The following is a 27,879-nucleotide window of genomic DNA, read 5'->3' on the forward strand; positions in this document are numbered from 1 at the left end:
GGTGAATCTGCCGCGGGCCCACCCGCGCTGCGCTATGTGTCACTCGCAACCGGGAGGAGACTAGAGGAATGTGCAGGGGGGAATCACAGCCACGTTTACCCTACCACCGCCCGGCGCAGCAGGCAGCGCACGCGCCCTGGGGTAGTTGGGAGCGGTTAGTCACCGTTTCAGAACGAGGCTGCAGGTTTTGTGGCGCATGCGCAGCGCGAGGGTGGGCCGCTGGGGGTCCAGGTCCAGGGAGCGGGGTCTTAGGGGGTACCATGCTGTGGTTCCGCGGCACTATCCCGGCCGCCATCGCTGCTGCCAAGGAACAGAGCTCGGTCTTCGTGGTGTTCGTGTCAGGTACAACCGGCAGCGGGCCTGGGGGAGCGGGGCCCTGCCGTCCCCGGCCGCCGGATATAGTCCCCGGGGCAGCCCTGTGCTGACAGCACCTGTTGTCCCGGAGAGCCCTATAGCGCCCCTGAAGAACCGCCTGTGCAGCCCCCGAGCCCAGTATACCGTCTCCTCACCCTATAGTCCCCTGTGCCGCTCTGTGCAGGCCCCAAGCCCCGTATACCGTCTCCTCACCCTATAGTCTTCTGTGCCGCTCTGTGCAGGCCCCAAGCCCCGTATACCGTCTCCTCACCCTATAGTCTTCTGTGCCGCTCTGTGCAGGCCCCAAGCCTCGTCTACCGTCTCCTGCCCCTGCAGTCCCCTGTGCCGCTCCGTGCTGCCCCAGGCAGGCCCCAAGCCCCATATACCGTCTCCTCACCCTGTAGTCCCCTGGGCCACTCCGTGCTGCCCCAGGCAGGCCCCAAGCCCTGTATACCGTCTCCTCACCCTATAGTCCCCTGTGCCGGTCTGTGCAGGCCCCAAGCCCCGTATACCGTCTCCTGTCCCTGCAGTCCCCTGTGCCGCTCTGTGCAGCCCCAGGCAGGCCCCAAGCCCTGTATACCGTCTCCTGTCCTTGCAGTCCCCTGTGCCGCTCCGTGCAGCCCCAGGCAGGCCCCAAGCCCTGTATACCGTCTCCTGCCCCTGCAGTCCCCTGTGCCGCTCCGTGCTGCCCCAGGCAGGCCCCAAGCCCCATATACCATCTCCTCACCCTGTAGTCCCCTGGGTCACTCCGTGCTGCCCCAGGCAGGCCCCAAGCCCCATATACCGTCTCCTCACCCTGTAGTCCCCTGGGTCACTCCGTGCTGCCCCAGGCAGGCCCCAAGCCCTGTATACCGTCTCCTGCCCCTGCAGTCCCCTGTGCCGCTCCGTGCAGCCCCAGGCAGGCCCCAAGCCCCATATACCGTCTCCTCACCCTGTAGTCCCCTGGGTCACTCCGTGCTGCCCCAGGCAGGCCCCAAGACCCATATACCATCTCCTCACCCTGTAGTCCCCTGGGTCACTCCGTGCTGCCCCAGGCAGGCCCCAAGCCCCATATACCGTTTCCTGCTCCTGTAGTCCCCTGTGCCGCTCCGTGCAGCCCTAGGCAGGCCGCAAGCCCCATATACCGTCTCCTCACCCTGTAGTCCCCTGGGTCACTCCGTGCTGCCCCAGGCAGGCCCCAAGACCCATATACCATCTCCTCATCCTGTAGTCCCCTATGCTGCTCCGTGCTGCCCCAGGCAGGCCCCAAGCCCCATATACCGTTTCCTGCTCCTGTAGTTCCCTGTGTCACTCCGTGCTGCCCCAGGCAGGCCCGAAGCCCTGTATACCGTCTCCTCACCCTGTAGTCCCCTGTGTCACTCCGTGCTGCCCCAGGCAGGCCCCAAGCCCCGTATACCGTCTCCTCACCCTGTAGTCCCCTGTGCCACTCCGTGCAGCTCCAGGCAGGCCCTGTCCCCGCTATACTATTGCCTGACTCCATAGTCCACTATACCAGTGGTTCTCAACCTGTGATCCGTGGACCCCTGGGGGTCTACAGACTCTGTTTAAAGGGTCCACAAAAGGCTGTCGTTACCATAGAACAGTGGTTTTCAACCTGTGGCCTGCAGACACCTGGGTGTCCACAAACTATGTCTGAGATTTCGAAAGGAGTCAACATCTCCATTTGAAATGCTTTTGGGGTCAGCAAATGAAAAAAGGTTGAAAACCACTGCCCTATACCGCTTCCTGTGCTGACCCAGGCAGACCTCATGCTTACTATATTGTTGCCTGACCTGGCAGTCTTCTGTACTACTGTCTCTGCGGCCCCTGGTAGGTCCCAAGCCCTCTGTACCATCACTTGATTCTGTAGTCCCCTATACCACCTCCTATGCTGCCCTAGGTAGCCCCAGGCCCCCATACTGTCACCTGACCCTCTAGTCCTCTGTACCACGCTCTGTGCTGTCCCAGGCAGGCTCCAAGCCTCCTACACTGCAGCCTGATCCTATTGGCACCTATACCACCCCCTGTTCATATAGTGTCCTATACTGCTTTTATATACCCCTCTGTGCTGCCTCATGCAGTTTCTAGGTTTCCTATACATGTCACCTTACATCCTCTCTAGTGCACAGTGCGGACTCTATACCCCTATATTGCTTCATGGAGCCCCTGGGCCCCTATACAGCTGTCTGTACTATTTAACTATACCAGCCTGCAGCTCTCTGTACCCCCCAGTGCAGTCTCCTGGTTCTGTTTTTGCAATGCCATCAATAGCTCGTTTACAACTGCTTGCACCTTTATACAGCGGTCTCTATTGCCCCATTTTATAACCTCCTTTGGAGTGCTAGTGTCCCCAGTCTCAGCACATACAATTCTCTCTGTGCTGTCATGCCAGAATTCCCTGTATATGGTGGTTCTCCATGCTCTGCTCACTTCCAGGCTTCGCCTATAGGTACTTCAAGCTTTATACGGTCCCTCTCTCCTACCCTAGTCCCCTATGTAATTCTGCATACACTCTTCATCACATCTATAACTTTTTATACTGTTCCTATGGGAGGAGGTGGTTAGGTTCTTATTTTTTACTTTGTCTCTATTGTGTTTGTTTATGAATGATCTTTTTATTTTGATGACTAACAGTTTAGATACTTGGCTTGAAGGCCTCTGAGCATCTCATACAAAAAATTAGCAAAAACTAACTAACCAACCGCCACTGCCCAGAACAAATCCTACTACTAATGTCAAGTAACTTTTTTTAAAAAGAATATCAAAACATGGGATTCACCTACTTTCCACAAATGAAGTCACAAAAGACAATTTAAATAGGAAGTAACCATTTTTAGCTCTTGGCTGGCATAGCGTTTTTTATTCTGCATTCCCCACTGGGAGGTAGCTATGGATAATGAATGTGGTGGCTAAAAAGTGGGATTGGCTCAGCCCAGCTATTTTATATACCTCAAGTTATAGAGTGGGATGTGATATTGCTTCTAAGCAGTGAGGGAGCTGTCTGTGGAATTCAGTGTTCTATTGACAAGACATCTTTTTAATGAAGTTTCTTTTGTTGCAAAGATCCCAAAATGTTTTACAGATTTATATACAGAGCAAGTGATTTCTCCCTTGGATCTATAGTTAGGGATGCAGTTATCATAGAGTATGTTTTGTAAGATCAAATGGAAAGATAATTAGTAAACAACAGGAAACCTCCTGACATACACATTCTGCAACTTTTGACAGTTTACCTGTGAGACCTACTGTTGTGACTTGGATGAAGACTGATTTTTATTTTCCTGCTAGTGGCTAAGAAGTTTCATTTAACTTCATGGACATTTCAGCCCTTTCAAGGCGTTTCTTGATAGTATTAAATGTATTAACTTGTATTTTTAATGTAATCCTGTCACGGGTAACAGGATATCACTTACCACTTATTTAGGTTTCCAGTTCAGTTCTGCTGCTCTTTGATCTCTTTCTCCATTTATGTTCTAAATTCTAAAATGAAGAGCCAAATGTGAATAATAATGGCCATAACTAGGCCAAATCCCACCTATTGGCTAATTTTGTTGAGATTAGGTAAAGTAAAGTTCAGATAAACAGAAATTAATTTGTTTATTCTAGACAATAGGTGAAATTCGGTAAAAAAGTGCATGAATGAACTTTGGGGTGAGGGTTGCTTAACTTAATTTAGGTCTGTAGTTTAACATTTACCTAATTGAAACATTTTTGTTCAAGTTGAAAGCCCTGTTTATTCATTGTCTTTTGGGATGAAATTTTTCATATTTGGGACCTCATCCTGCAGTTGACTCCATGTGGGCAACTGATAGAGTTCTGCTCATTCCTGCTGAGCCATCCTGGAAGCCATCTATTCACAGAACAATTATTTTGTAGCTTAGTTGACCAAGAAGCGGTTTCAGTCTGGCACTGTGGGCAAAAGGGATGGACAGGCATAGGGACACACCCACATCTTGTTCATACTACACTTGAACCCCGGCTTTGCAACAGCGTTGTTTAAGATCCTTGGATACTACAGTGATAGGTTTTTATATTGCTCCCATAAGTGACAGTTTTTCTATTGTTAGTAGAGCCATGCTGTAGGCTTGTAGTTTGTCTAGAACAGTTCTCTGATAAAAGTATCTGTCCACGCTAGTCAGTGAAACCATTCTAGAACTGTGCTATCAACAAGAAAACATGTTTTAAACATGCATATTACTTCCACAGATTCATCAATAATTTGTATGGATCTGTTATACTAGTAAAATAAAAACCAGCAGGATCTTATTAAAGGGAATAAGGCAAAATGCCACATTTATTGTGAATGCAGAAAGAATCATAGTAAGCAGTTTGTTATAGCTATAACATTCCATTCAATTTCATATTTATTCAGGTTTCAGAGTAGAAGCTGTGTTAGTCTGTATCTGCAAAAAGAACAGGAGTACTTGTGGCACCTTAGAGACTAACAAATTTGTTAGAGCATAAGCTTTTGTGGGCTACAGCCCACTTCATTGGATGCATAGAATGGAACATATAGTATTCAAGCTCAGAGGTTTCTCGTTGGAGTCTGTTTTCGAAGCTTTTCTGTTTCAAAATTGCCACCCTTAAGTCTTTTACTTAGTGGCCAGAGAAGTTGAAGTGTTCTCCTACTGGTTTTTGAATGTTATGATTCCTGATGTCAGATTTGTGTCCATTTATTCTTTTGCATAGAAACTGTCCAGTTTGGCCAATGTGCAGAGGGGCAATGGCAGAGGGGCATTGCTGGCACATGATGGCATATATCACATTGGTAGATGTGCAGGTGAATGAGCCTCTGATGGTGTGGCTAATGTGATTAGGTCCTATGATGGTGTCACACATTCATTCATACACACACAGAGAGGTTCTGCGAGGTTCTCATCATAGTTACCAGCTTTAGAGTTGCTCGTGCCAAGCCACTGGCCAGGTGGCCTGGACACGAGGAGGGAGCAGGGCCTTGTCAGGCTCTGCACATCTGATGCTCCTGGAAGTTGGTTTGCATAATCAGACCCCAAAGTTCTCAGTTTCTAGAGTCCATTTCTATAGGAATTTATTCCTATGCCAGTCTATGGGAATTGCTTCATCATGCTGTTGCTGAATCAATCAGCAGATGGCACATTCCTGACGGCTCCATGTTGTTCTTCGGTTTCCCATCCTTGAGGCTGTTGGGTGGATTCCAGTCTGCCCTCCGGGGGTCCTCTGGTTGTTTCCACTTGACGCCTTCTTCGGCCGATGGACATTGGATTCTTAGGCTTGCACCTCCCTGATCATTCCGTTATTATCCACACCAAGCATCCATCCACATACATCCTCTATCTCTATTTTAATCACAATTGTTAACAAAGCGAGATAAATACAACAAAAGGCCGGGGAGTCTCTGTCTGCTGTTTCTGTTGTTACAAAGTATTGCTTTGAGTTTCTCTCTGTGTGAGTAGTTGTTGTTACAAAGTATTGTTTTGAGAACAGACTCTGTCTTAGCAGTTTGCAAGTTTTACACAGAGAGGGAGAGAAACAGTAAAAACAAGAGACCAAAGACCAAGAGACCTCTTAATTAGTAATACCCTGGAATTTAAACTATGGGGAATCAAACTCATTTGTGATTTTAATACAGAACTTCTTTAATATGATCCAACAGATCCAGACGTTGAAAGATAATGAAGAATTGAATTGCTTAATTTTAGGGTCAACATTGTAACTGAACAGGCAAAAGAAAATAAAGGACTGGATTATTCTTCCCAGTGATTTTAAAATATTTTATGGTCTGGAAAGAGGTTGTTTGGGTTTATGTATCTTTCAGACTGCGTGATTATCTTGGTCTCATAAAACAAGTTTATATAAGAATTTCAGTCATTTAACGTTAGCCTTGCTCAGCACCAACTTCTTGCCATAATAACCCTAAATAATACTTGTATTCACAGTTTATAAAGCTTAATGGTATAGCTCAAATATGACAGGAGTGTAAAGACGTATTATGTAAGTAAATTGAGGAATTCACATGAAGTTGCAAATAAAGGGACAGAGGCTGCTGGTTTTAAAGAGCAGGGAGTGCTGATATGCCTCCACCTAATATAAACTGGTTTGAAACTTTAAATAAAGTTGGGAATTGGAATACAGATTTGCACACACAAAATACAGCCTAGGGAACATGTACCTTTGGGGAACCAAAAGGTTAATCAGTGGCCTCAAATAACAGCTGATGTACTGACTGTACTGCTGTACAGAAGATGCAGTATAACTAATACTAAAAGCTGATTCTCCAGTATTTCATATGTAGCTAACTTGCAGAGATACAAAGCTTTCTGTTTCACTTTTTGCTGGAATTAATTTGCTTAATAAAAAATTAAGCAAATCGTTCATTTGATGCAAAACCCACTCAGATAAATTTCTGTATTCTGTACTGTCCACATTAGGCTTTACAGTGTTCTTGCCAGACTATACTTATTTGTCTGTGGTTGAGATGGCACTTTCATTTATAAGCCTGTATTTTTAAAGGCTGGTTGTTTTTGGAAACAATACCACTTAAACTGAAACTTCACTTTTTTTTTTTCCCCTGCCTTGGACGTGATTTTTTTAGGAGGGGAGGGGAAAGCTGAAGAAAATCTATTTGGCTGGTTGTAAGGTTTGTTTATCAAAATAAATGTTAGGTGCCTTTTAGAAAATACCTACTGAACTGCTTTTCTTTTTTTAATTAAAAATAAATTTAAAACAAAATATGATTACAATGTTAAGATTGTAATTGAACAATTCAGGAAATTTGGAATTCAGGTTCTTATAATAACCTTAACCCTAACATATTGTGCATTTCTGCATGGCTTTTTCATTACATGGTTTTGAAGTAAGGTATAACAAATAACTGAATTGCTCTCTGACAAATAACTTTCATTCCAAGGGATTCCAAAGCATTTTTCAAATTATATATGTACTGTGACAGGGTCGGGCCAGATGGCTAGAGGAGAGTAATAGAAAGCAGATATATTAGCCCCAGGCTAAGTAGGTCCCATTTCCCTGGGTAAGGTAACAGGACAATCAGGAACCTTCTGGAGACAATTAAGACAGGCTGATTAGAACACCTGCAGCCAATCAAGAAGCTGCTAGAATCAATTAAGGCAGGCTAATCGGGGCACCTGGGTTTTAAAAAGGAGGTCACTTCAGTTTGTGGTGAGCGTGTGAGGAGCTGGGAGCAAGAGGCACTAGGAGCTGAGAGTGAGAACGCGGACTGTTGGAGGACTGAGGTGTACAAGCATTATCAGACACCAGGAGGAAGGTCCTATGGTGAGGATAAAGAAGGTGTTGGGAGGAGGCCATGGGGAAGTAGCCCAGGGAGTTGTAGCTGTCACACAGCTGTTCCAGGAGGCACTCTAGACAGCTGCATTCCACAGGGCCCTGGGCTGGAACCCGGAGTAGAGAGCGGGCCCGGGTTCCCCCCAAATCCTCCCAACTCCTGGTCAGACACAGGAGTCGTCGACCTGGACTGTGAATTCAGAAAAACAGCCAAGCTGAGGGCTGCCGTGAAGCTCCAAGGCGAGCAAATCCGCAAATAAGTGCGAGACCCACCAAGGTAGAGCAGGAACTTTGTCACAGTACAGTGCCATTAATGGGATGGAGGCCAACAGTTCAGTAGCACGCTTTACAACTGTAGTGGGAGGGGAAATTTGGACATCACAATAAATCCTTATTATACAAAATTGCCATGGAATTTTTAACCTTAAAAAGTCAATAGGACCTTTTCTCATCCAAAAGGTAGAGGGAGAGCAAGACACAAACGGAGGCAACTGGAATGGAATTCAGTTTACTTAAAGATGAAGGGCGGAGCTGACCGTTCTGAGACTGGAAGCTGTACTTCCACCAAGTAGACTTAGTAAATTGTGTACTCTGTTTAAATTGCATATTTTTCCATAACTTAAAATGCACTGATAGCACTTTCAATTATCGAAGGGTGTCCAGTAAACTGTGAATTTCTTGATTTTCATAAAATCTCAACTTTAGTTACAGGTGGTATTTCATATGATTTCTTAGCTTATTTCTTATATGTCAACAAACACGTAATCTTCAACGCATTTTAGAACTGGACTTTGCCATATTCATTAGCAAAGACCTGCTGAATACCAGAAGAAAAACACAGAAATTTTGTGTTAGGACCCAATTAACCGCTTAATCCTTAAGACCCACTGAAGCACCGTGTTTTGTGTATGGTTATAAAGGATTTGAGAATGAAAAGATCTGAGCCCTTTGACAGCTGATGCTAATTATGGAAAAGCTTATTTAGTGCCAACTGTGTGTTTGGTGTTGTACAAGACACAAAGATAAAGACTGTCGCTGTCTGTTGTCTGGAATGTTTCAGTTTTCTACAGTCATTGCATAATGGGAAAAATACACCCATCTTTTTTCATTGTAGATAACTATATTTACCCATCAAGCTGAAAAGGTCAGGGCTCTCTATTGAGACTATATAAACAGTGTATATCATCTGCTAGAAGTACTAAAGTGATACTTTTCCCATCTTAGAAACCTATGAGCTCTCTGACAGCTTGAGGAGTTAGTCCCAAGATAGTGCTGCCAGTTGGTAATTCTACTAAATAGCGTACAACATTCAGAACTCCCTTTTAACTTAATGTCTTAGATCTTCTGCGGCTCATTATATGCATTTGGATTCTTAATCATTGTATTAACTTTTGTATTTCAAAACAGTAGGAAACATTAGATGAACTTTAACCATGAAAGAGGAACGGATTACGTAAACAAAAATTGACACAAGATAGTAATTCACCTCCACTGATGGTTATAGGTTTTAAACTAAATGACATGAGGCATGGTTTATGTAATGTAGGTTCTCAACTTTTTCATGTTTTGGGTCACATATTATAGAGATTATACTGTGGATAACTTCTCACATTTGTGATTTCACAACAACATTGTGGAAACTGCAGCAATTGCTTACATGGAAAAGCTAATATTAAGCAAGGATTTAGGTATTTTTAGCTATCTAATAGGATAATAGTGTATCCTTTTGAAAAAAGCATGCAGTAAAGTACCTGCCTGCCTCTAAGCAGTTGGAAGCAAGGAGGAGCAGCCAGCACCAAGACAGCAGTGGTCTGTAGATGGCACCTTGGGAACCACTGATGTTAAAGAAGAGTAAAAGACAAATGGGTCAATCCAAAGGATTCCCAGATCAAATAATTTGATAGGTTGTTTTTTTTGTTTGTTTTTGTTCAAAGTTTATTAAATGGAATTATAGGGGTCTTTCCAATAGTAATAGAAAGAAATAATATAGTAATCAAATGGTCCCAAATTCCTGGAGTACAAACCATGCAAGGAAGAACTCCTCCATGTGGTTGGCAAGCACTTGTCAGCACAGCTGGTTTGAAACAACCCTCCTCCAAGAAGCAGGAAGGCCAAATGATCTGCTTGAAGTGCAATGCCTGACTAAAGGAATGGGTGTCCCCGCTGTCATTAAAAAAGAAATAGTAATAACTACTTAATAGAATACTATGTGAGAGTTTTCTTGTGGTCATTGGATAATATATTTATATAATTGAGAGCCAACTAACAGTGTTATGAAATAGCCAGACTTACATAAACAATCCTTATTACAAATGAAAACAAAATAGTGGGTTCTAAACAATTAAGAGTCTCTACAGCTCTAAATAAGACAAATTACTGTGGATTAGTTCTTTCTGGATGACTGCTTATTACAAGTGAATAAATCTGATTAAGATTGACTAATATTTAATCCTCTCCAAACACATTTTCGATATCATATGGGTAGCTATGCATCAATATCCTGTTTCATCTGTTCAGAATAAAACTGGCTTATAGGCCTTGTCTTTTCTAGGAAAAAAGTTGTGTTCTCTACTAGGTTAGTTTATGTAGCAACTAATATGTGGTAAAATCCTAGTGAAAACTAGACAGTTTGTAGTTTTCACACGTTAGTAAGTAAAGATAAACACTAGTGGGGAGCCTAGGGTTTACCTTAATCTGCTAATGTGACAAAACTACAGACTGGCCATGTGTTCACTAGGATTTAACTGTATGGTAAGAAAGCACCAGTTTTCCTAATGTGGACACACTCATAGGGAGACTGCTGAAACAATATAGCAAGAGAGAGGCATGCTTACCCTGATGTCTGGATGGGGCTCCACTGAGTAAGAGAGTGACTTCAGTTCATTACGTTGAATTTAGGGGCTGATGCTCTCCCATTAGCTATCAAACCTTTTTTCTGAAACTGCATATTACAAGGAAAATAGCATGCACTTTCACAATTTAATCTTTCAAATATAGTAGGATATATGGTTTATGTTCATGCCTGCATAAAAGTTTTAAATCTAAGTCAAACCAGAAAAAAAGTGTTTGAACAATATTTATTGATAACTAAAAGATGCCTGAATGGATTTTCTCTAGATTTTCCAAAAGTAGTTAAATGGTCTGCCAAGCATGAGAACTTCCAAAATGTAACTTCTGGGACTGGAACATTATAGTAAACAGAGGTTTAGAATGAAAGTTTCTTCTAATTCACTATATTACGCTATTTGCCATATATGTTTGTTGAAAGACTTGACATTTTGGTACATTAGCTACAATTCATTTGTTTGGTCTTATAGTAATTTCACACACAAGGCTTCAGGCACATTTATACTAGCAAATACACAGTAATAATCATAAGCGTTTTACAGAGCTACTTTGTAGCGAGAGAAAAACTGTTAAATGGCCTGTCCCAAAAAACACATTTTTAAAATAAAAAAAATCGTGAAGACCGGTTTTCATGAACATTTTAGCAAGCTGGTAGAATTCACTGGCAAATACCATTACTAGCCTTTAGCAAATTAATACAGACTTTTCCTAGTTCAAAGTGTTCAAGAACTATTTGATGTGAATGTTGATTACCACATGTAAAATGTGTTCCACTGTTCAAATCACAGAAAACTGTTTTGTGTTCATTTTCAAACAAAATAACAGCCTTTGGGATAATTGGCTTGTCTTTGCCCCCATTAACTAATTTATTATCTTAAATTCTAGGCTTTCTTGGATGTTCTTGAAGCATTTACATTTTGTTTTAACCCTCCTTTTCTTGAGTAAGTCTCAAAGAAAACTACTACTTGCAATTGAGAACAAAATAACTTAAAAACAATAAATACGTTCTAAAAACCCTGTATTTTATGAAGTTTTCAATCACTTTTGAAGTCAAATTCCTGCAAGTTTAGTAAGGCCAGTATCAGACCAGAACTTGCCGTTTGTGATGTGTTTGGCTTCATGTTAGTGATAAGAAGGCGTATCTCTTGCAGGTGATGATGAACAATCCACACAGATGGCTGCAAGTTGGGAGGATCAGAAGGTGACTGAAGCAGCCTCAGATGATTTTGTTGCTATTAAAATTGATATCAAAAGGTTTGGTCACTTTCTAACACTTTTCGTGCTGTACAGCCTTTTTCAGTTTGGGTTAATAATATTAATAATACCTAGCTTTTTAAGACATCTCCCTGACATCTCCTGTTTGCTCTAGGGCAGTGGTTCCCAAACTTGTTCCGCCGCTTGTGCAGGGAAAGCCCATGGCGGGCCGGGCCGGGCCGGTTTGTTTACCTGCCGCATCCACAGGTTCGGCCAATCGCGGCTCCCAGTAGCTGCGGTTCGCTGCTCCAGGCCCATGGGAGCTGCTGGAAGTGGTACAGGCCGAGGGACGTACTGGCCGTCGCTTTCCGCAGCTCCCATTGGCCTGGCGCAGCGAACCGCAGCCAGTGGGAGCCGCGATCGGCCGAACCTGCGGACGCGGCAGGTAAACAAACTGACCCAGGCCCGCCAGGGGCCTGCCCTGCACAAGCGGTGGAACGAGTTTGGGAACCACTGCTCTAGGGCCTCGCATCTGAAGTACATTCAATAGTCTTGGTGCAGCTGGAGGCTAAAAAATTAGCAGATGATGCATATGATTTACTCCAGCTTTAAAAGTATTTTAGTTACATCCTTGTTGCAGTATTGCAGTTAACAGCCAAATCATGGTCTGGTTGATCCTTGTCCTTTCTGAAAGTGAAGAACCACAATAATGAAGTGTTATAAAATCAGACAAATGTGAGTTTTCTAAAAGGACTTTTGAATTTGTCAAGTTAAGATTTCAGCTAGTTCAGAAATTTCCATGAGTCACAAAAATTGAAAAATCTTGCAGGCCTGGATGTCCCAACAGAAACAAACCTAGGAAATGGGTTGACTTGGGGATCATTGCTGTGCACACAGTAAAAAAACACCAACGTCCCTCACTGAGTTACTCATAATTGTAGCACTAACCCTGGCTGTTCCCATCTTCTCCGTTCCATAGGCAGCCAGTATATTGAAATTTACAAGAATCCCATTATCTTGAAGCACTCAAAGGAGAATTTTTGTAAATTTCATTATACTGCTTGTTGTCAGATAATCAGGTATTGTACTACCAGTGATCCAAAATGGTGGTGTTATTTTGCCATGTAGTTTCACTAAAATAATCTAGTGTGGACTTTTACAGCCTGTTGCAATAGCCAAGAATGTTGACTATTTCCAATGTATTAATGAGAAAATTTGCATAATCTTGTGAGTCTTTGAACAGTCCCTTGTACAATGAGTGTGTGTCACTTATAGGTTGTGATGTGATGAGACTAACTCTTCCTAATCTATGATTGATGTAAAGTGATTAGGATGATCTGCTAAACATATCTTTTGCTTTATACAGCGAAGCATGTCTACAGTTCTCACAAATCTGTATCCTTTTAAAATCAGTTCAAATGTTGCATTTTGTTTGAGATATTTGTTCTTTACAACTACAGGCCCTGTCCCTAGGATTAAGATTTCCAATAAGAGACACTGTTGAAACTGTTTCAGAAGACATAGGAGTATTTGTAGAAGATTATATGTAGGAGTACATATAAATACATATATTTAAAATGCAGTTAAAAGCCATTATGCCCAGCTACTGTTCTTCAGGTTTTTGGATGAAGATATGTAATTAGAGCGAGTTCAATAATTGATCACGTAATATCCTCTAAATTGAAGACAATCCTATTTTCCACATAATAGGAATAACCCAGTTATTGGAGACTTGAAAGACCATAACTGGTGATATGTACTGGTGTTAGTATTTAGAATTACAAAAAATAAATAATTGAGATACTATACTATTAATTGGAGTTGGGTTGGAGAAAGAGGAATAAAATGTCTGACTCCAAGGGCTGGATTCCACTTTCAGTTATGCAGATGTAAATCAAGAGTAACTCCATTATGCATAATAAATAGCCCTCTACTTAAAATTCCTACAATTCTCTGTGGTGGGGGGGACAAAGAGGAAGAGAGAGGAAATTCCATACTTTGTAAGAACATCCTTTGATGTTGAAGATAACTTTCAATATTTCCTTTTTATTTTGTTCTTTCAATAGCTAGAGTTGATTGAAGTACAACCAGAATGTGAGTGCCATTGATATGACACTCAGATGTGCACTGATTTTAATGGATTTCTTACTATTATTTCATATTCTGCTTAACACTAAAACATAATATGCTTATTCTAAAGCATAATTGGATTATCCGTAATACCGTTATACATGGTACAGTCCTCTGGGATGTTTATGAAATCTTTCACAAACAGCATTGATTTCAGATACATGCATAATTTTCTTTTAAGCCTTGTATTGCAGAGAAGTGCTTTAACTTAAACTAGTCTTTCTGCTCTGTTTTTGAAGTGGAGGATTTCAGATTTATGTGGTGCATTTTCCTTTTCTAGTAGCTTACTTGTTAGTTTTTTTTTAATCTTGCTGCTTTAACTACATCCATTTATTGGCCTTTACTATTACTGTGCAGATCCTGTAGTGTGTATTCCATCCAGCTTCTTTATAGGAGACAATGGAATCCCCTTGGAAGTAATTGCTGGCAGTGTCTCTGCAGAGGAGCTTATTACCAGAATCCACAAAGTCAAACAGGTAACAAATGCTTACACACCAGCTTTTTCACTAGAATGAAATACTGTCACAAGGTCTTGTGGCCTTCACCTCTTCAAGACAGCAAACATCATTGGGCCCAAGTGTGTGACCAGAGGAAGCAAGCACTACTGGATCGATATGCTCTCACCGGCAGCAAAGTTACTTCCGTGTCCAATTATGCAAAGCTGAACTAATTTTGAAAACTGTTTGTCCATGTTAAGTAAACCAATTGTCACAGGAGGTTAAGAGCACCTACGCTATACTGACAGAAAAAGAATAGGTGTACTAAACAATTCTTAATCATTGCTCCTTTCAGAGCTATTCTTCTAGCAGGGCTTGGACGTTGTTTAATAATGTGACGATAACATGGTCTGTAGTGTTGACTCAAACAAAACAAAACTATCTACATTTATGTTTGCAGTGTTATAGCTGTGTTGGTCACAGGATATTCGAGAGACAAGGTGGGTGAGGTAATCTTTTATTGGACCAGCTTCTGTTGTTGAAAGAGACATGCTTTATAGCTTATCACATAGCTCTTCTTCAGGTCTAGGACAGGTATTCAGAGTATCACAGCTAAATACAACATCAAAGCTAAATACTGTTAAATCCAGAGGTAGCAACAGGAGTAGCAAATGGGAGTTTTGCAAGGGAGTTATCCGGGTGAAGGAGGAGCAACTACATGACTTTGGTGTGAGTTTGTGGACTTTAACTTCTTATTGTGCTTCCTAACAAGGCTCTAGCCTACCATCTTTTGATCCCTAATCCCTTTAGATCCCTGGACAAGGGGGGACGGGACTAACTCAGGGAAAATGGGGGTTTTAAAAGCCATCTTGTAAGTGACCGGAGTTGCTTCTCCTGTTCACTAGCTCATGTGAGTTTTGCAAGGGATTTTAGAGAGGGAATGTAGGTGCCAGATACACCTAACGAACATTTTCTAAACTTTGGCCAATAACATGTATGGGAACTGTGAGATAAACCTGGTAGAAGCATAAGTTTCTTAATATAGTGTTCACAAGTTTTCAGTGCATACAGGCTAAGAAAAAAGTTGCAATACAGTTGGAACGCAATATATTTGATAACTTATTGAATATTTATTTTTGTATTTTGGACAGGGCTTACAAGGCTTGTCTTCACCCACCAAAGAAAAAATGGTTCATAAGGCTTAAGCTTCAAGCCTGAGAGCACAATCGAAAGTTTGTGGTCTTGTCTATCACTGCTTTTTTTCTTTCTAAGATGCATGCAGTAAAAAATGAAGCATTAGAGAATGGGAGTGAGTTGTCTGCTCCGAGTCCCTCCTTCCAGGCTAAGACCACTTCCGAAAATGCTCAGTCCAGAACGGTTGAGCTTTGTGAAACACAACTTGAGACAATAAGCACTTCTGACGGTAATTAACAACAACTCTACATATACTAGTTTGCTCTTCAAATCCTAACAGTATGATTGTCATCTTCTTAAAATTAACATGAATGGTGGTAAAACATTTGTGTCCTTGTTGGGATGACAGTATTTTCTCAGAGCACATCTTGCAGAAAGTCCACTGAAAAAGCCACAAATCCTGTCATCTCACATTGTTGTAGTGAGTAGAAAGTTAAGCTCTCTTGTAAGACAGTAAATAATAAATTAACTACAGTGTTCTTAAAATTAAACTCAGTTCTAAATATCTGTTCCTCCTTAGGTTATTGACCTTATTAGCAAAGCACTATTTTCAGAGGAATTAGTATTTTGTGAACAGTGGTTCTACACCACAGCCCAGTATGTTTTTTAAGAGGGCAATCGTTAGCAAAAGTAGTAACAAATTACAAATATGCCTTTTTTCCTCCTCTGTACAACTTCCTAAAACACTTGAAGATGGAGCAAATTCAGTCCAGGCAAATCAGTTTCAGGAATCAAATAATTCTTCAGATGAGAGAGTGACCGAGCCACAGCCTGTGAATGACCTTACGACCAAAGTGGAAAGGTTTGTCTTTGGTTTTTTTGTAGACTATCTATCTATTCTAAAGTACTGTGATTAATTATTACATTTCCTTAGGTGAAAACAGTGGTAAGAACCAAAGCTGCATGATTAACATATTTCTTGTTCTAAATGAAGTTTTAATGTTCTTTAGAAAATAGCTAAAACTAGTGACTATTTTAATCTTAAGAATCAAATTTCTCAGACGCTAGAGCTAATGGATTTCGCCTTGTAACAATCTGAGTGCCAGGTGCTGATCCAGTCGGAGCCAAATCTGTAACATTCTAATTCTCTTAATTTGAAGTGGCCCTTTGTCCCTTCATTAACTGACTTTGTTGCTTGACATGGTAACTAGATGAACATGGAAAGCCTCCTTTCTCTCATTTTGACTGTGATAAGTTTGGCATGTTAAGCATGCGTTTTGGTAGATCTGGACTCAGTTACTCAACCTTTTTGCTGTTGAATCGAACTCTCAAAACAGTCAGGGAATGTTTTTTATCAAATGGAAGCAGATCTTATTTTCCTTCAAGATATCCTATAAGCAAAGCAAGTTAGATCTTAATAATAGGGATTAATGGAGAGGCTGGGAGTGGGTTGTTGAATAGACATGTTCATATTTTTCTACAGATTTGAGTGAAACTATTTGGAAATGCAAAGCAGAACTTGATACTGTTCGCTGTCCAAGAAAGATTTTGATATTAAACTTGGGTAGAGGTGGGTTGGGTCCTCTAAATAGCTCAATGGAATGAGTACTGCCAGTGAACAAAGATTGTTTAGTGAATGTCCTAAAAACACCTAAAACTGAGATCTAGCTCCTTAGTAACTCCTGGCTGAGAAGTGTTTAAGTGAAGTAAAAGGTTTTCCTAAAGCAATTAAAGATGCCTGTGCTTTCAATGAATTAGACCTATGGTTATATGGCTAAGATAAGGGTAAAAAGATTCCTTTTACTCTGCAATATGGCTTAAATGGAAGAGCGGGGAGCCGGGAAACCCACAGAGTTAAGGTTGCCTGGGGATAGCCCGGACCATTCCAGAATGTCGAGTTCACAAAACTCAAACCATTGAAAACCAGGAAATACAGAGTTAAGTTAAATAACTGTACAACCTTAACTCTGCCACCCCTGGAGCTGGCAATAGCCATTGGGAATTATCTGCATGCACTCCAGCTGCATTCAATGTGTTAGCTGTAGCTGTATTGAATGATAGAGGAGCAGCTTGGAAGAGCTATGATAGCGATATGTGGAGATCTGGATCCGAGTCCGTTCCCCCATGTGTGTTATCAAAGGAAGGAGGTATATATATACCTTGACTTTCCAGTCTGCATCATTTCAATACATATTTGTGTTGCTTGTGTCTGTAGCAGGGCACTGGGGTCTTCCTGACATGTGTATTGTCTCTAGTGCGGTGGGATATGAGAGTAGTCTGTGGATTTAGTGATGAGTAGTGGGAGGTATAGATTTAGGTGGTATCTTGTGTATAAGTGTGAAGGGCCTATAAAAGGGTATGAAGTGGTTGTTAATTTTTGCAAGTGTGTTATTCTGTTGAGTAAGTAGGCTTAGTGTTTGAGTGACGGAGTAGCATCTGTCCATCACCATGAAAAAGCAGAGTGGGGGAGTGTGTAATGTTTTATAGGCATATTGGGACATCACTCAAAGAACTGAGTTAAGGTTATATGGGCATTTACCTTAATTCTGTATTGCCTGGTTTTCAGAAGTTTAAATTTTGTGAACTCAACATTTTAGAGGGACACAAGCTATCGCCAGGGAACTGTAACTCTGTGTTAACAAAGTTTTTCTTGCCATTTAATTTCCTAGTGTTTTAAACAGAATAAGTATGTGTTAGTGTTCATTTAGACAGCTGTACTCCTCACCTAGGGTTGCAGGTGATATGCTACTGAGCTAGGTAATAATCAAGACCTAACTTTTATATAGTGCTTAGATCTCAAAGAACCTTACATTATTATCCCCATTTGACAGATGGGAAACTGAGGTGCACAGAGGTTGAAGTGACTTGCCCCAAGTCACCCAGTGGGCCAGTGGCAGAGCTAAGAATAGTCCCAGTTCAGTTGCCTTTCCACTGGAATGGGCATGATGGTTGTGCTTTGTTTGACTTGTTTGCAATGTGTAACTGGAGCAATGTGCCCTGGTTTGGATTTGAATTCTCAGTGCATGGGTTAGTGCTCAAATTCGATGATCATGACTCATTCTTGGAACTGCTCAGGTCCTATGATTTAGAGGTAATTCTCCAGATACTTAGCCATGTGCAGAGTGAGAGGCTATAAAACTGCTTTAGTCTAGTCTCTTTGCTCTCAATACATCATCTTCCTGCTCAATAAATACACCAGCCTGAAGAATTTATCACTTACGTATCTGATAAATCTCCAGCAGTTTCCTGGTTCAGTTCCAGAAGGACTAAAGCTATTACCATTGTTGAGAGGGCGAATTCAAATGGATGAAGAAACAATGTGGCCCTGGGGAACCTACTCAGTTGCAAAGGAAGGCACGGGGAGGCAAGGACCTTCTGGAGCTCCTAAACTCTACTTATGGATAGATGTGTGGGAAGGGACGTGCAGTGCTCCTGATCTTCCCATTGGTACTGAATTTGAAATCTTGGTTATGGCGTTTTCTTTTTCCATTTATAGAGTGAAAAATTCAACCATAAAAATGTGATATTTTTACACAGTCAGTTAATGATAAATGATAGAAGGCATATATTAAAACAGCTAACATCAAATTATTGCAGACTAGAAACTGGTTGGTGAATCAGCACCCAATTTTCCACATAAGGCAAACCCTATTGGTTAATATAGAATAGCTCCATGAAATAGGATTACTCTCATAAATTCATAGTCATCTTCATGTTTTTCCTCTTATTAATAATTTTTGACAGAATTGAATTTTGTCTTATCCTTTTAAAAGCCAAAATGAAAATGTTAACATTTCAAACCACAGTTGTAAGTTCTCTTTTAATCTTGGTGGTTTTTATTTAGAATAACAAAAAAACTTGAAGAAAAACGAGAAGAGAAGAGGAAAGAGGAGGAACAGGTAAAATGTAACAATTTATTACTATCAGTGGTATTCTTATTTGATTTGCTTTCAGTCTCTGAGATCTTTCTTTAAATAACACTCATATAAAAACTAGATTTAAAATCTAATCTAATCTTCAGTGCAGGCTCCAGTTCAGTTAAATCAAGCTTTGCCCTTGTTCAAAAGAAATATTTTGTTGTTTGAATTCTGTAATGTGTGTCATCTTCCCTCAGAAGGAAATTAAGAAAGAAATTGATCGAAGAAAAACGGGGAAAGAAATATTGGACTACAGAAGACGACACGAAGAAGAATTGACGAAGCGAATGTTAGAAGAAAGGAGCAGAGAAAAGGCAGAAGAAAAAGCAGCTAGGGAGCGTATAAAACAGCAGATTGCAATGGTAAAGTTTTTATTTTTTAAATATAGATAAATTGATCAGATTACTTGGGATTTAGTAACTCATTGCAAGGCCGCTCCCTCCCACCCTCTCAGACTACTGGAAGACTAAAATAACAGATTGTACACCTATTGTAAAAGTGTTTGAATCTCATCCTGCCCCCCCCCTTTTTTTTTTTTTTTGCTATTGGAAGCTGTGCTTTCAGTTAATGGTTACTTCTGTCAGAGCTTCTGTAGGCTGTAGATTTTTACAAGAATCCAATTTTTCAGTTTGCAATCAAGAATTTGTTTTTCTTTATACAAAAATCCATTGAAAATGGATTGTGCACACAAACAAAAGCAAAAGGTTCCTTTTTCTCACATACCAAGCAGCAGTTAGCTCAGCATATGGCAGAGACCAGAACAAGTTCAATGGGGCATGAGAGAGATGTGCTATTTTTTGAATTGGTTATTAGTACTTTGTGCATTTAGTTCCCTAATAATAATTTTATATGTTTAAAAAAAAGTCTAGTGATGTGTCTCTTCTCATTCTGTCTCTGAGCGAATGTAATGATACCAGAGCTTCTCTGAATATCATGTGAGCAATATGGAGACTATCATGAGAGGCATTGTTGGGCACAAGAGTGGCTACATACTGTTAAATGTGGTTTAGAAATGCAGACAGAGATGGTGTGAAATCACCTTGAACCCCACATCTTTGCAGTTGCCTTCAAAATTAAAAACATTTCTTGTTGAATAGTCACATCTCAACCAATAGAAATGCCTCCTTCTAGATCAGTGTTTTTCAAATTGTGGGTTGCGACTCACTACTGGGTCGCCTTGCTCTGGTCAGGGACATTAAAAGTCCCCTCGGTGGTGCTGCCAAGCTAAGGCAGGCTAGTGCCTACCTGTTCTGACACCGTGCTGCGCCCTGGAAGCGGCCAGCAGCGGGACTAGCTCCTAGGTGGGGGGCCACTGGGCTCTGCCCGCTGCCCCCCGCCCTGAGCACCGGCTCCGCACTCCCATTGGCCGGTTCCCAGGACTGGGGAGGGGCAATGCTTGCGGGCAAGAGTTGCACGGAACCGCTTGCGCGCCTCCACTTAGGAGCCAGACCTGCTGCTGGCCGCTTCCAGGGCCTGCCTCTGCACCCTGGCTGCACCGCTGACCAGGAGCTGCTGGAGGTAAGTCCGCGCCCCAACCCTGCACCCCTGCCCCGAGCCCCTCCCAAATCTGCAACCCATTCCTGCACCCCAAACCCCTCCTCCCCAGCCCCACCCCAGAGCCCTGACTCCCTGCCCCAGCCCTGAACCTCCCCCAAACCTGGAACCCCTTCCTGCACTCCAAAGCCCTCATACCTGGCTTCACCCCAGAGCCTGCACCCCCATCCTTGAGCCCCTCCCACACTCCAAACCCCTCATCCCCAGCTCTGTTGAGTCATGGGTGTCCACAATTTTCTTCAACTGGGTCCCCAGAAAAAAAGTTTGAAAACCACTGTTCTAGATGATTCTCAGAACTTCATCATTATAACTTCCTGTGATTAGAAATTAGGGCTTGCATTAGTGTTATACCAAAGTTTGTTTTAGAAAAATTTGAACAAGCTTGAATTCCAGTATTCAGTAGAATGAATAACTTATCAAATAACAAGATACAGGCTGAACAGTTAGGCGAGGGGAGGTATTTCTCTCCTGCAGTGTCTGCAACATGACTGGCTTGGCCTCTTTTTCTCCCTTCCTCGGCTCTTGTCAAGAGCAAATTTTTAATTGCAGATTGCATCAATTACTTTGTCTGAACAGGTATTAACACACATTTTACAGCACAAGTTAACAGATTTGTGTTTGTCGCATTAAAGGATCGTGCTGAAAGAGCAGCTCGTTTTGCAAAGACAAAGGAAGAAGTAGAAGCTGCAAAAGCTGCAGCTCAACAAGCTAAGCAGGCTGAAGTGGAAGCTAGAAGAGAAGCCTCTCAGAAGGAAAGAAGGTGAACAGTGTGCCAGTATACAAATGTGTATTTTTGGGGAGGGAGGTGAGCAAACTACTAGCCTTAGCTCTAAAGTAGACACTTTTTTACCGGAGCCTAATCTACTAGAATGCTGGAATGATTAAACATTGTTGATGTAAGGTAAGCTTGTTGATTCTTTCAAGAAATATGTGTATTTTCTAGTTATCTGCTTGAAGCACATTATTCATGGAGGCTCTCAGACTGATAAATAATATGATCAGGAATAAACAGAAATCTTATTCAGAATTAACAACTTTTTCCCCCTCTGCATTAAGTTAGAGAAGCTTATTGTCCGTTTTTCATTTTTTCAACTTGATGTACGTACAGACATGTGGCTTTCTTTTATTATCAGGAGCAGGTTTGTTTTCTTACATCACCTATTTTCACTTATGCGTTATTTCTATGGACATCTAGTTTGTGCTGGTTAGGGCCCTAGGCTCTATGATAGGCAGTAAGATCATAGATTCAGGTTAAAAAGAGAGGATTTTATCATGCAGCTTGACTGTGCTTATCTATCAGTCTTTCTCATCAGTATGTAAAAGTGCAGAGGACTTACTAGAATTTTGTAAAATATCTGTTATATTTACTTATGTGAATTAGAAGCCCAGCAGTATCTTTTGCATCTACACTAGTATTTTCCACTTTTGTAGTGCTGATTTAGCTCGAAGGGATAGAAGCTCTACCTTGACAACAGTCATTTCAGCAATATTGGACTGTCTTCTAGCTCTGAAGCAATCTGGACTTTCAATCAGCTCTATAATAGGGCCATCTAGTACATCACCCTGCTATCACTTGTTCCCTCCAGTTTACAGTAGTAATGTTCCTTAAGGAGGAACCTTGTTCGTGTTTTTCCACCACTTCCAGAGCCCACTCCCTCAGTATTATACTTGCTAATATTAAATTATTAGCAGTGTTGATGGATCTCCCCTTAGCAACCTGTTCTGTTATCACTTATTTATGCAGACTGCCTTTTTTTTTTTTAGTGGTCATTTCATCTGCTCACAGAGTATGGCAGATTCAGGCCCTCAGGGCGGGTCCCCCCTACATAGTGTTTCATAAGGACAGGGTCATTCTCAGACCTCATCTCAAGTTCTTGTCCACAGTTGTTCCATGTAAACTAGTTCATTCATCTCCCAGTTTTCTTCCATAAGCCCCACTCAACCTTGAGGGAAGCTCGTTGTCCTTTTATGTTGATTAGGACAAAATCATTTAGAGGTACATTTAATCTATTGCTTTGTAGAGGTCAGGCAATATTTTCATATTATCTAAATAGGTATCTAACTGTATAAAGATGTGTTACGAGTTGGCCAGGTTAGATACATCTAGCTACATTACAGCTCAGGCAGCTTCTGTTACTGTTTGAAGAGTGTCCCTCGTTTTCAAATCTAGGGCAGCTACATGGAGCTCAGTTCACACATCTATTCTTTGGTAGAGGCTTCCAGATTGGATGCCTGCTTTGGTAGAGTTGTCGTCTTAGTCATGCTTTAAGAAGGACTTCTACTATTCACCTCCAAGCAAACAGACAACTGCTTGTTAGTCAACGATCCACATAGACACTCACTCAAAGAATGAAAGAACCCTGCAGGTTCTTCGAGATGTATTGTCCACATGGATTCCATGACCCCTCCCCTTTCCCCGCTATGATAGAATCCTGCTCCCCTGGGATTCTGTATTGGCAAAGGGATGGTGAGGGATGGTTGGGCCTATCCTGCTCTTCATGTCCTTGAGTCTGAAGCACAAAGACATCTAGGGTGCAGGCGCTACCTCAGCAAACCCGGCTGCCCGAAAGAGTCTGATCTCTGGCATATGTACCAACAATAGAATGCATGTGGACAACACTGCACTGTAAGTACCCTTCTCTTTGAGTAGATTGTTCACACAGATCTAACCTCCATCCCTATTTTGGAATCAAATGACTTAAGTAGAAGAAAGTGAGTGGGGGGAGGGTTTGGAACTCTTGGCCTTTCGTACAACCTTGCACCTAAAGCTCATTTCTGAGGAGTGTATGTGTGATACATTGGCTACTATTTTCCAGAGCATTCCAGCCTTCATTCTCGTGCTCCCCAAATTTGTGGCTCTGTCCTGACTGACTTTAATAACTTAGGGAAGTGTAACCATTCTTTTCTATATTTGAATACTAAAGGACACTTGACTGAAATTCTTGTGTGCACTGACTAAAAGTGAAATGTCTCCCACAGTGCTATAGCGAGAATTCAGTTCCGCCTCCCAGATGGATCTTCTTTCACTAATCAGTTTCCTTCTGAAGCCCCCTTGGAAGAAGCTAGGCAGTTTGCCGCACAGGTAAATTTAATGTCTTCTTTATTTTTAAGTTACAGAAGAGGTAATCCCAGAACACTTAAATTTATCCATAACAACTGACACACTCACCACTGTTTTTAGAAATTGAATTTTTTTAATGTTGAGCTCAAAGATTTGTACTATACTCCCTCTTACTGCTGAGATGGACTTTAAAGGCTGCTGAATGTTGAATGTAAACAGGTTCACAGCTGGCACATAGTTGTCTGCTTGTCTGACCACCAGTCTAGGGCCTCCATTTTCCCTTCCTGTTTACAGTGAGGGCTCTGATTGCAATCTTTTCAGTACCACCTACTGTCTATTTAATAGAGCAGCATTAATTCTTTTTGGGAGAAGACCCATTCTACCCAGTGAAGAATGTGAGTGACGAGAGAGGAAATCAAATATGTAAAACTCATGCACTTTTCCTATGTGAAGGTTTCCCATATTTTGAAATAGAACCATGGGGTTGTTACAGGAAAGCATATTGGAAGAGGCAAATCTCTTCATACTTTGAATGTAAGTTATAACCCATATAAAAATGTTAACTTGTTGCATTCTTACAGACTGTTGGCAACACTTACGGTAATTTTTCATTGGCTACAATGTTTCCCAGAAGGGAGTTTACCAAAGAAGATTATGGAAAGAAATTATTGGAGCTAGAGCTTGCACCAAGTGCTTCAATAGTATTGTTGCCGGCAAGTATTCACAAATAAGTACAATATTGTATCTTTCATTACAGGTACAGTTTAGACGTAAATGTCTATTTTACCTTACCCGTCCTAGGCAATTAGTGTAATTCTTTAATACATTTTTGTCAAGATTTTTTTTGTCTGTTTGGAAAGATGACTCTCCTCATGGTGTGCTGTTGATTAGTGGCATCAGTTACAACTCCATAGTTAAGATTGTATAGAGATCTGTGCTTGTAATGGAGATTCAAATCCCTCAGGATTTAGGAAACTTGAAAGTAAATATGTTTAACAGTTAGAAACTAAAACAGACTCGTTTAGAATTTAGACTTGCACCCTTGCCTTTTCTTTCTCTTCCCCTAGCACACTTAGCCATCTTGTAATGCAATTAAGTTAATGTTCATGGAGCCCTAAACACAGGCTAGCATTTAAAAATAAATCGGCATTCTTAAACCCCCATGGATGAGCAATGAAAATGCCTTTCACAAAATCACCACCAAACAGCAATGGTAGTTAAATGCCAAAGCATGAGCATGTTGCTGCCTATACTGGCTCCAGTGACCAGACTGCCTTCTTGCTTCCCTGCTGTGCTCCCATAGTCACTCAGCCAACCCTTTACAGTAGCACTCCTCAGTCACTGGGAGCCCTGATCTGGGAGACCTGGTGCAGAATGTTTTGAAAAATATTCACAAATAGTTTATTCAACTCTAAGTTATTAAGCTGACAGCTGCCCATTTGTATAATCAGTACCCAGAACTCACTTCCAGCACACATTATGTCATTGTGGTAAAATTGGAGATGTGGGACAAACCGAAATATTTTGAGCAACTACATATATGCATTTAGCTACTTTTCAACCAGTGGTATGTCAAATATCCTGTCTAAATCTGTTGCTCTTTAAAATGTCTTAACTTCCTTTGTTCTTGAATAGGCGGGAAGACCTGCTACTTCAGTAGTACAGGCATCAGGTGGAGATCTTTGGAAATTCTTGGGCATAATACTGTATCCACTCATAGCTGGCTGGAGATTTATTAGCAACTTCTTATTTACCAGCCCTCCCCCCTCGCAACCTACAGTAAGAGCAGGACATCAACAAGAACATTCAAATCCTTCACCATCTACCACTATGGAGCCAAGCAGGTAAGCAGATCTGACTCGTGTCCCATAGGGCTAAAACTGCATATATCTTTTTTTTTTAAAAAACATCCTTGCTGCTGGCCCACAGTGAGGTAGGAAGGATGGTCTAGTCTAGTGCATCAGCTACTGGACTGGAACTTGGAGACATGGGTTCAGTTCTTGCCCAAGATCACATAGGAAATGGGTGGCTAAGCCAAGTCTCTTAATCTGTCTTGAGTCCAGTGGCACCTTAAAGACTAACATTTAATTGGCCATAAGCTTTTGGCAGGCAGTCTTAGGGGAATTCATGACTCAAACCCAGCCATCTATCAGGCTCTTGATTATACCTTGGAACCTGTGCCCTGTTGAGCTAGTTAGTCTTGCATTAAGGATGTTTGAGACGTATTGCATAATCAGTAGCTTTAAAGCAAGGATTCTCAGGCCAAATTATCTGGTGGCCTCAGAGTGCAGCCACCAACTCTTGCTGGTGGCTACTCACGCTTTTTCCTAAAATACTTACTTAATTACCTTTAGGAAAAACAAATAAATATGCACAAATACACATCCAAAACATTGTAATTTATTTATTACTAGCTAGTAAGTCTGCTATGAAAAGTGATATTAACAAACCTATAAGTATTGCTTTTACAGTAGACTCACTCAGCCCTGGATCGGGGAGGGGCCAGGGGCCAGAACCCAAAGCCAGGCAGCTGGGGCTGGAGCCGGTCTTCCATGCCAACCCTGGGAAGGTGGGCAACTCACCAGCTGCCTGTTCCTCCAGCATTGTGCCCCAGGTGTCTCCAGAGGGGAGCGGGGAGCAGGGTCCAACTGGAAGCCCCAGCAACCAACACCAAGGCGTGACAACTGCTTTCCTCCACCCCCATCACAGCCCAGAAGGCTGTGGCCACAAGAAAAGCCTCTGGTGGCTGCATTTGAGAAATGCTGCTTTAAAGAATAAAATGGCTGGGAGAGTTAGTTATCTGATAGTCTGGCACTGCAGCACTGTCTCCTAGTCTGTTCTCTCTCCTCCATTTTTCCATACTGCCCTCAACTCTTCTCAAACTGTGGTTGTACAGGAAAGTTACCTTATGTGAAAGTTGCTTCATTTGCTTCACCTGCTCCTTACCCCCAGCAGCTGCAAAGGCTTTCTATCACTATCAGATCAACTACTTAAGGCTGGTTTGTTGGTCACTTCCATAGCAGACATTTATTACAGATGGAGGATCTGCATGGCTCCTAAAGTCACAAATATTTTCAGCTAAATTGAGCTCTGCGGTCTGCAGGAAAGCAATAGATTGCAATTTTGTTCCAGTCAGAGCAAACTTCAAAATAAGAGGCATAGAAAAACATAATATAAATGCAATTGCTGTTATGGAAACTGTTCCTAAATTGACTTTTCTTTATGTCTAGGCAAGCAGTCAGGAAACGAGTACTGGAAAAGCGTGGGGAGGACTTTAAAAAAGAAGGAAAAATTTACAGATTGAGGACTCAAGATGATGGAGAAGACGAAAATAATACCTGGAATGGAAATTCCACCCAACAAATGTAATTTTGAGTAACTGGGCAATAATCATTGTTTTTCTTATTTGATTTAATGAAACTAAAAGTTCTGCTGGATAGTAGGGCTTATGGGTTACACTGCCTGAACTATATAATACTTTATTTCATATCCCATGACTGAAATACAAAACTGAAGTGCTATGCTATTTAATACGGTAAAAGTTTAAAGCATTTGAAACTATCAGCATTTACTAGCCCTACTGCCATCTTGGAAGGCATTTTTTAATCTAGGACTATTCTGTTACAGCAGTCTAAGACCCAGCATTAATATGAAGTTCTTGGTAGGCCAGTGAGTGAGTAAGTGGAGTGTGTCAGAAGCATTAGGTAGCAGATCAGATATGTTTAATTTTCTCTTGCTTCTGCAACTGCCAGCAAAACCTTGTAGTTTTTAATCCCCAAGCACTCAATAAACTGTTTTTCAAAAAACTAACAATTTTGTATATAATTTCTCTGTGGGATAGTGTTTTATAGAGTATGTACACTTAACACAAAGAAAACTACCCTTAATCCATTGGATTGTATGAAGTACATCCCTTATTTCCCAATGACTTTTTGCTGTGGAGCTGCTTTAACCATCTACAATTTCAAGACTTACTCTGCTTCTAGCAACTGCA

The 27,879-nt window shown here is 41.5% G+C and overlaps 1 protein-coding gene across 2 annotated transcripts; it reads left to right on the forward strand.

Moving 5' to 3' along the window:
- The first annotated feature begins 67 nt into the window (after window positions 1-67).
- On the forward strand, window positions 68-27,695 carry UBXN4 (UBX domain protein 4). 2 transcript variants are annotated; one of them, XM_027823270.3, is made up of 13 exons: window positions 68-342; window positions 11,610-11,712; window positions 13,019-13,047; window positions 14,140-14,258; window positions 15,492-15,642; window positions 16,107-16,215; window positions 19,198-19,252; window positions 19,468-19,632; window positions 21,457-21,584; window positions 23,804-23,906; window positions 24,467-24,598; window positions 25,521-25,729; window positions 27,116-27,695. In XM_027823270.3, exons 1-13 carry the CDS (start codon window positions 69-71, stop codon window positions 27,252-27,254), a joined length of 1,716 nt encoding a protein of 571 aa, XP_027679071.2. In that variant the 5' UTR covers window position 68; the 3' UTR covers window positions 27,255-27,695. The 2 variants fall into 2 exon arrangements, with proteins under 2 accessions (XP_027679071.2, XP_027679072.1); XM_027823271.3 differs by having other exon boundaries at window positions 205-342; window positions 11,610-11,659.
- The last annotated feature ends 184 nt before the right edge of the window (window positions 27,696-27,879 follow it).

Source organism: Chelonia mydas, chromosome 11 (genome assembly GCF_015237465.2).
Source record: "Chelonia mydas isolate rCheMyd1 chromosome 11, rCheMyd1.pri.v2, whole genome shotgun sequence".
Classification (NCBI taxonomy): Eukaryota; Metazoa; Chordata; order Testudines; family Cheloniidae; genus Chelonia; species Chelonia mydas.

Bases quoted from the DNA above. Each gene is read 5' to 3' on its own strand.
- UBXN4 (XM_027823270.3), top strand. From the start codon at position 69: ATGTGCAGGGGGGAATCACAGCCACGTTTACCCTACCACCGCCCGGCG. The intron at 343-11,609 runs GTACAACCGGCA...TATCTCTTGCAG, and splicing joins CTTCGTGGTGTTCGTGTCAG to GTGATGATGAACAATCCACA. The intron at 13,048-14,139 runs GTATCCTTTTAA...ATTACTGTGCAG, and splicing joins TCTACAGTTCTCACAAATCT to ATCCTGTAGTGTGTATTCCA.